Consider the following 9545-nt stretch of genomic DNA (forward strand, 5'->3'; position numbering starts at 1 on the left):
GGTTTACAACCTAGATCTCAAAGAATCAAGATTGAAGGAGATTCATCTACTGTTGCTTGCTGGTTGAACAACAAACAACACAGTAAACATGCACACCCCTTCTTCAAGATATTTGGGAACCCAAACCATCTTTGTAGCTCATCATAGCCACTGATCTCCACTGTGTAGCCAATCAGGCAGCTGATTGATTGGCTGGCATGCAGACTCAGCTTGATCTTCATGCCAACTCTGAGCTTCCCCATGTTCTCCCTATTTTTGTAACTGCTGATATTAGTGGTGTTATGTTTTCTCATTATCGAGGGCTGCTGCCCTTCCATATCACCAAAATTAAAGGGATATCAAGTAAAAAGAAAGAAGAAATAAATAGAAAAGACTGGAAAAAAAAGGAGGAAGTGTAATACTCATTATGTAGCCTGTGTACCCCCAAGTCTCATAAAAGATTAAGATGTTCTTAACTAGTAATGATCGGTGAGTAAAATGCCCTTGGTGAGGAAGTTGTTCATTATAGAGTTGTAGGATTTAAGTATGCCAGGGCTTATGTTGCATCCATGCAATTACAAAAGCCAAAACATAAGAAAATTCCCCTGCAGACTATGATAAATAACAACAATTATGCATGAAATATGGCTCAATGTACATGTCATTTATAGGCGCGGACAGTAGAACCATTCTGAACCGCCTAGTTCGAGACATGTTGAAAAGTATCGGTGGCTAACCAGGATGGTTCCAGGCTTCCAGCATTCAAAACAAAATACCAGCGAGAACAAGGGACAAGGTATGGGAAAAGGAAAGAGAGGAAGAGAGAGAGAGAGAGGGCAGGAGGGAAGGGAGGGAAGGGCCGGGAAGGCCACTAGAGCTCCACCCTCCTCTAGAGAGGACAAGAGAGAGAAAGGGTGAGCAAGGAGGGAGAGGGAGGGAAGGAGAGGGAGAGGGAGAGTGCAGGGAGACCAGCAGTGGCACCAGAGAGCTGGGGAGGCCCCTGAATGACCGAAAGAGCGGTTCTACCCTCCTCCAGATGGAAAGAGGGGTGACTCGCCCCTATTTCAATCTTTTTTTTTTGCCAACTCATGGGATTGCTGACTTCATTGTGAGTCAGCAAAAATAAAAAAGATTGAAATAAGGGTGAGTCACCCCTATTTCAATCCGAAGGATGGAGCCTTTCCTCCGATCATCTAGGGGTCTTCGCGGCCCTTCGATGGCCACCATCGGCCTCCCTGCCCTTTGCCTTTCCTTCCCTCCTTCCCCACTCTTTCTTTTTTCCTCTCTCCGATTCTCCCTCTCCCTGCTCCTCCGCAGCCCTCTGATGGCCTCCCTACCCTCTCCCTCTCTCTCCTTCCCCCTTTATTTTTCACTCTCTAGTTCTCCGTCTTCCCCACTCTCTTTGTTGTGTCGGTTCGAGCACGACATGGGGGACGTACTAAACCGTATCACCGACCGACCGATATAGGCCCCGGTACCAGCACAACCAACCTTGCTAATATGTGTCTGTTTCATTAATTATGCCCTTAAAGCACTCATTTAAAAGCTCCAACTTTAGAAAATTGAGATGTACATATAATGTAGTCTGCTTTCTTGTCAACTTTGTTGTTGCTTCATAGTGCTATGTATGATGTAGCCCTATGCCCAAAAGTTGGACGACATAGAAATTTACATGTGACATGCATTCATCTTAAGAATTGCAATGTAATCAACTATGATACTGCATGAAAGAAGGTGAAAGTTACTTGAAACAACTAAATGCAAAACCTGGCTAAACTGGTTGGCTGCAAGTAGTGTACGGGCATGTCGAAGGCTAGCCTCAGTTTTAAGTTCCATGTCCACTCCATTGACGGATGAGGCTAGCACCCCAAACTCATAACATACTTGCTGAGCAACTTTAAGATGTCCTCTGCATCGGTATCAACTTGTTTTAAATAGATGTAGAGCTCTTCTAACAAGTGATATTTCAAAGTCTCCCACATGCAATCAAGAAGCCAAACAGAAAGCTTCACAATGCTTACCGATGTAAAGCACGCTCATGAAGCAACTGCAGCTTAAGCAGCTGGATGCGTGATTTTGATACAGATAGGAACCTTTCTTCTGCAAGCTTCAGGGCACCAAACGCTTCTGCAGGTGAATGTGCACCGCATAATATATATTGTAAGTCCAAAGAAGTATCTAAGACAAAACCGGTAATGAAATTTATTGGTTGATCGGCGTAGTCTTGTACAATGCTATTTCAATAATATACATCCCGTTCTTCCTGTATGCCAATTCTTGAATGAGATGACATGAGCAGGAAACATAACAAATTAACAGTAAGAATGAAAATTCGATGTGCAAATGATGGCAAAAGCTCCCTCCACATAATTGTTAAGATCTTCATATAGACCATCATCATCATCATCCAAGCCTTTTCCCAACAAAATGGTATTGGCTACAAAGCAGTACTTCATGTCAACTGGTCGAAAGCATGAAAACATTGAGCTGATTTTTCACAACTGGCTCTCAACTTACCATCATCCCTCTATATAGATATATGTGCAAATTATTAACTAATAAATATTCAATCAGTTTAGAAAGAAAAGCAAAGAAAGCAATATTTGAATATCCTTTTGTTTAGAATTATTAAGATCTATACCCATAATAATCAATAAAATTTATCACACAAACATACACACACATACATATACATGCATGCATATATGTGTGTGTGTGTGTATCCAAATGATCAATAGGGCTAGCAGGATGCTAAATTCATTGATACACACACACGCACACACACATAGACACATATACATATAAATACATGCATGCATGCATACATACATACATGCATATATACATATATACATGCACGCACACACATACATACATATACATACATGCATGCATGCATGCATACATACATACATATATATGTGTGTGTGTGTGTGTGTGTGTCAATGAATTTAGGATCCTGCTATCCCTGTTGATCATTTGGCTAACATCACCGAGCATTTGCTGCTCTTGGATCCCATTATTAAAAAAAATGTTGATTTAATGCCGCTGAACACTTAGCCAACATTCCTCTCTTTGATCTAACATTGGGGAGCTATAGAGTAAAAGGGAAGCTGATTTAACAGTTCTCAAAAGGCCTCATTCATACAGTCCTTTATCATCTAAAGAAAAATTAGTTATCTTTTCTTTTTTTTTTTTGATCCGAGGTCAAAAACCATAATAACTCTACCACGAGGCTTTTTTGGGTTTTGTTCGTTGATCCATATTGTAGAAAATGTTCTCTGCTAGCTACTCAGCCATCTTCACATATACCATCGTAGCTGCTGATCCATATAGTTGGGAAAAAGCTAGATGATTATGATTTTATTTACATCATTGTAGCTCAATCCCCAATCATTTACAGAAACATACCATACCTTATGTCAAGTCATCTTGAATTTGGAATAAATCCTTTTTCTACCAATCCCGCAGCACATTAAATGTTGGTATGAATTACTAAACAAAAGTGAGGGCAATCTAAACTTGGAAGTCATGTTTCAATCAGTCATCTCATTTTGTTTCTTATGAATAATAAATATAATAAATCTAAGAATCCTCACATTTTATCTGAATTGTAACAGCATCTAAAGTCCTTTGTCAAATAAGATAAATATATTAAAGATAGAGGACATAAATCATTTTTTGAAAATTTTTAGTTCGAGGGTAAAAGTGAAAATTTGGGTTGATTCCGATTCCTATCTTAAAATGAATCAAACAGCAACATTGGGAATCATCCACTCTGATCCCAATTCTGATTCCGATTCCAAACATGAACCAAACATGTTAGGGAATATGGCCATTCCGATCACCATTCCAATTAATTCCGATTCTGCTTGTGAACCGAACACACACTAACCCTCTATTTGTATGGAGGATGGATTGGAGGAAGGATGGATAGCAAAGGAAAGATGGATGAGAGAGAGGATGGATGAATATTCTATATGTTTGGTGAAACATGAAAAGATGGATAGGAATGATTTCTTCCCCTATTTGATATAAGAAGAATGAAAAAGAGGATAGATAATATTTGTATGATATTTTTATTAAGCTATCCTTTGACGAAAAATATTATTATCATCGATTTATAAGTAATATACAAACTTATAATCTTTACAAATTACAATTATATAAAATATCTAATTATAATTTAATTTAATTTTGTAAATTAATTGTATATGAATTAATTTATTGATATATTAATTATATAAATAATAATTAATTTATAATTTAAATAGGTAATTAATTTGGTACAAATAGCTAATTTAAAATAGTAAATATAAATAGAAAAAATAGAATACAATTCTAATCATTTACTTATAATTATAGAAATTATGTACTAAAATTAAAATAATTTGTAATAAAATTTAATAGCATAGGATTAATAATGTAGATAAAATAAAATTATATATAATTAAAATGAATGAAAAAGTGAAGAAGTGTTATTGTTTTGTTAAAAAAATTAATGAGGGATAATTTTGTCGATAAAGAAATCCACCCCTCACATGCTCCATCCATCCTTCCTTACATCCTCTCAATTTGGGAGGATGCACATTAGTGGGCTAGGATAGATGGACAATGCCTCTTTTTCATCCATCCTTCCTAAAACTTTATGAGATGGAGACTATTCATCCTTCCAATCATAACCTCATCCAAACACAGGATAAATATTTTCAGCCTTCACTGCAATGTTATAGGCAAGAATTTTTTCTAGAGGAGTTTGGAGTGCAATAGAACTAATAGTCCTAAAGAAAGAAATAACGGAAGAGGATTTATAATGCATTAATTTGAATATTGCAAGACCAAAGTAGGATTATGCTTCATCCCAACTTGAAAATAACATGATGGCTAGATGCACTAAATTGACATGCTAAAGTCTTTCCATACAATCATTTCTTTCATTAGGTAAACCTCAAATATATTAAATTTACCAATAAAATCTTACTGAACATTTATCAAGAACCACTAGAACAAATTATAGTCAGGAGAAACTAGCAATCGTACATTATATATATTGAGCACACTTTACTACCTACAACTAAAATACCTTAACATTACATGTAAAAGCTCAGTTATTATCCACTAACCAAGCGATTCAATATATTGATGCAATTAAATATTGAGGCAAAAAATTATTACCCAACAAGACAATTGAGTTTGATTCATATGATTTATATTTCTAGGTCATAATGCCATGTCTCGATATTAAAAAAAAAAAAGTGAAAGTTGTATGCTTAATCAGTAAAAGCACTTTCTGTTTTCACATACATCATTCCTTGGATATCTCTCGTAAGTCTACTCCGATTCCAGTTGTAGTTTCAGATTAAGAAACTACTTTAGAATAAGAAGAAACAGGATAACTTGAAGAAAGTGAAAACAAAAAAAGGAGAGAGATTTTAAGACAAAGTAGTTTATTAACTGACCTGTATATCCTTTGAATACGGCTAGATGTTGGATAAGCTTGGCATATGCCAGTGATAACTCTGTCAAACTGTATCACGAACATAAATGTCATAGTCGTGCTGAATGTCTGAAGCCTTCAGCTGGACTAACAGTGAAAAGAAAAAGGAATATCACCAGTATCATAGAATTCGCCAAACACTAATTACCTTGCAGCATCAGCAAAACAGGTTGCATAAACCAACGCATTTGTTCGAACTAGTGGGGCACTAAGAAAGTGAATAAAATATTAACAAACATTGAGATACAGAATATGACACAGTTGGCAGTCTTTGAAATTAAAATAACAGAAACTAGAAATCATTTTAGATAATTGAAATAGCTATTGAGATTATACAATTATTGAATGGTAAGGGTAAGGAAAAAATAATAAAACTTGATCCCTTGAGCTTGTTCCTTCTGAAAAAGGATAGTCTGTCACATATGCCTTAACAGATTGTATGTATTACAATTATGCTTGTCCCTTCTGAAATGCATTATTGAAATTTCTGCCTCTGCTTTCTCACTATTACACATTATACTAAGAATTAGATGACTCGTACCACACATAAATAAAACAAAGATTAGTCTACAAAGTTATCATCCATAAAATGGGAATAATCAAGAAACTTCCTTGCAGTTTGTATATGAAGCGAGATCAATGATGAAGTATAGAAGATACTCTTTATTTGAGGGCATAGTTCATCTCCCATATTGCCTATGGTGTAAAACCCCTTAAACTAGGACAACATATGAGCTAAGCTATGCTGAAGGAGATTTGTATTGTGAAGTCCATTTAGTCATATCAAGGAGGCATTCAACCCTGGCTTGTAAACCACTCAAACAAGCAAATTCTCAGGTCAGCCTTTTTATCACAAACAGGATACCATTCAACCTTGGCTCAACTATTACCCAAGCCCCAAAAACAAGGCCAGCAATCAGCTTGTGTGCCACTTGAACAACCTTACACGAGCCACTCGTAAAGCCAAGCCTGAACTGTTTCATGATGGACTTGGTTAACTTGAAGCACTACCCAAAAGATGCCTTGTGATTCATTAAGACTTCATATTGTTATTATATAAGAAATATCCTGAAACTAAGTTCACACCCTGGGAACCCTAAAGAATGTGAAATTGAACCCCTTGCTCTCCAAAAAAAAAAAGGGGGGAAATGTGTCTTCTCCAGCTCCACTAATGCTGCAGAAGACAAGATTAATAACAATTGAAGGATCCCCTCCCTGTACAAAATTTAATGCAGTGAATACATAAGTCATCCCGGTGAGCATGAAGAAAAAATTTTGGAGAAGAAAGCAGGCAGTCTTACCTGCCATAATGCTCCCAGGAAGTAGCTCTGAGCAAATATGATGCGCCAGCTAATTGCAAAATAGATCCAGGTATTGGACTTGGTTGCGCATCAAATTGAAATATATCAAAATCATTTGATAATGAGCTCCTCAATTTGCTTAAGTTCTTAAGCCATGGATTCGTAGCAACTCTAATGTTCTTAAGCCATGAGGTGCTAAAAGCACCATTTTCAGTCTGCAGCGATAACCCATCTGATCCAAAGTCCCTCAACACATGGGAACTTAACCTCAGTTCCTGCAATAGACCCATTAGCAAGAAAGAGAAAATTATTGCAAGGATTTCCAAGGTCTATCTGCTTTCATGATGGGACATAAGCAAGCACCAGAGATCAACTGATTTACCTTGCAAATGCTAGTGGGGCATGTTCTAAGCATTGTAGAAGCTTTGGGACCAAAAGATAGCAACGGTCTTTTCACATGCTGAAAAATTAAGCCAATTTAAGGGGGAAAGGATCAAAATCCAATGCATAATAAGGTGAAAAATATAAGAAAGATATATCTATTGAAAGCATAGTGACACAAAATCATGATATATTCTGACTACAAGAAGCCCATTCAGACATTAGTGTTTCTGAGCAATCAAGATTCAATAAAAAATGATTTAAGAAGTATTTCCAAAAACTGTGATACCTATTCTGAAGTCCTGATGCAGCAGTCAGTAAAGTGGAGAAGCAATTATGAAAACATACCATTGCGCATATCTTTATAAAATCTAATGTATCTAGGTAATTAACATCTTAAAATTTTAACTTCCACAAAAAGGAGGAGGCAACTGGGATCCAGACCTCATCCCATCTTTTAATAGTCATGTTTTAAGAATATACGTTGAGTTGGCTTCCAGAAAGATATTCCATCATTATTGGATTAATTCAGCAATTCTTAATTATATTGTGTAGGTAGGTGGATGAATATCTGTGATCCTTCGCACAATTGTTCCCTTCTTCTTTTCTTTTCACAACAAGTGTGGTGGGAGGGCACAAAACAGCTAGTCAGACAGTACATATGAAAGTCTAGAATGCAGCCCCATTGTGCCACATCACATACATAAATACCTGAATGTGTTCCTAGAAGAGATCAAGGTGATTATAACCGACTCTAAAAATAATGAAACTTATAGTTACAAGACAAATCATATTCCTGCATCAAGCACGAGTAATCAGATTTATTTATACAGGCTCATTGATTTGTTTATCCTTGAATAAAACTTAGTGCAAGACTGGGTGTAAGACAAGCATGTCAACTCTCAATGAGGTGAAGGTAGAGGAGCAAGCCTCAAGGCATAACATGTAAACTTGTAAATTTCTTCCAAAAGCATCACCAGGAAATATCGGCAACATAATTTGACTGGTAAGGTAGCTTCTCTCTCAGTATACATGTCATGCAGATGTATCTACACACAATTTCTGTCAACTTTAACAATTATTTAGTTCCCTGGCATCCACATTTTGCATATCAAAATAATATTTTGTGCAGAAAAGAAACAGACTGTATAAAGCAAAGACCATAATTGCTAAAAACTAAAAAGTCTGCAGAATATACAATAAAAAGTTATAGAAATTTACCTTAAGATCAAATTTTGCCAATGCAAGACGATTGAAAGCCAACAAACTCATCAGCTTCAAACTTTCAGCTCTCTTAAGTGACCTTTTCAGAAGAACAAGTAACTGCTGCCTGGTGGATAGTGGAGTACCTAGACCAGTACTAGTTCCAAGTGAATATGGAGAACCAATAATTCCAGTGGTGCTTGGAATGCCTATCTCAGACAACAGGTTGCAAATGGCTGCTAATGTGTAACCAAGGCATGGATCATCATTGTTCTGCAAACAGCTTATAGTCAGAAAAACTTGATTTACCACAAAAATCTATAAGATGGCCATACACTGGCTGAGGCTTGATGTACAACCATGTAATATATGGATTTCCTCTCTGAATGATTAAAATCATTCTATAAATATGAAAGCGAAAATTCTAAAACAGAAGAATGTTAATCCCAGTCAAGGGTTGTCAAATGACAAGCTATTCAGAGCAGCTCATATGAAGTTTGAAAATCAGCTCAATAAAGCTCACTTGAATGGCCAATGAGCTGAGCTTCAGACAGTGTTTCAAGCTTGAAACATAAATGGGCCAAACACAAGCTCATGATCAGCATGAATAAACCCAGTATAAATTCAAATACAAATGTATTATTAATAGTTATTAATTAAAGAACATAGTTATGAATTTATTGATATTGTATAGAACATATTATTAATTACCAGGTCCACCATGCTGACCTATACCACTCTGTGTTGGGCATGCCATATTGTAACAGTAAAATACCAATACAGTACCAAGGTTCGATTAGGTATATTAGCAAAACTGGTCCAAATCAAGCAGAACCATGTTATACTGCCCTATTTCATGTTTCATGTTATACTGACCTATACTACCCAGTTTCAAGCAATACCATGGTGGGACAAGAGAAAATGTTGCATCAATATAGGGAGCATATTGTATCATACCAACTGTACTAGTAAGGTACTAGAACAGTAGCTAGTACCCATAAAACGAACCCAGATATTGTATTTATTAAGTAGACAAATTATCTCTTGTATTTTTCTTTCTTTTATGAAACCTTTTTCTTTTTCTTAGAGAATTTATTAAGCATCTGTTAGCATTAAATCGCATTATATCTCATGGCTCGGATAGTTAGAGTTACAATCTGCACTAACCCTCAACATCATCCCAC

General features: G+C 36.2%; 1 protein-coding gene across 1 annotated transcript in view; it reads right to left on the reverse strand.

The window, feature by feature from the left end:
* The window catches only part of LOC105060384 (anaphase-promoting complex subunit 5), a 43660-nt gene that overhangs the window by 5383 nt on the left and 28732 nt on the right, over nt 1-9545 (reverse strand). Inside the window, exons 10-16 of the mRNA XM_073251520.1 lie at nt 8380-8634; nt 7160-7237; nt 6778-7052; nt 5625-5684; nt 5439-5506; nt 2001-2106; nt 1747-1888 (exon numbers count right to left, since the gene is read on the reverse strand). Of these exons, the coding sequence (XP_073107621.1) occupies nt 1747-1888; nt 2001-2106; nt 5439-5506; nt 5625-5684; nt 6778-7052; nt 7160-7237; nt 8380-8634 (984 nt within the window). The remainder of the gene's footprint in view (nt 1-1746; nt 1889-2000; nt 2107-5438; nt 5507-5624; nt 5685-6777; nt 7053-7159; nt 7238-8379; nt 8635-9545) is intronic.

The sequence above is a fragment of the Elaeis guineensis genome, chromosome 2 (genome assembly GCF_000442705.2).
Source record: "Elaeis guineensis isolate ETL-2024a chromosome 2, EG11, whole genome shotgun sequence".
Lineage (NCBI taxonomy): Eukaryota > Viridiplantae > Streptophyta > Magnoliopsida > Arecales > Arecaceae > Elaeis > Elaeis guineensis.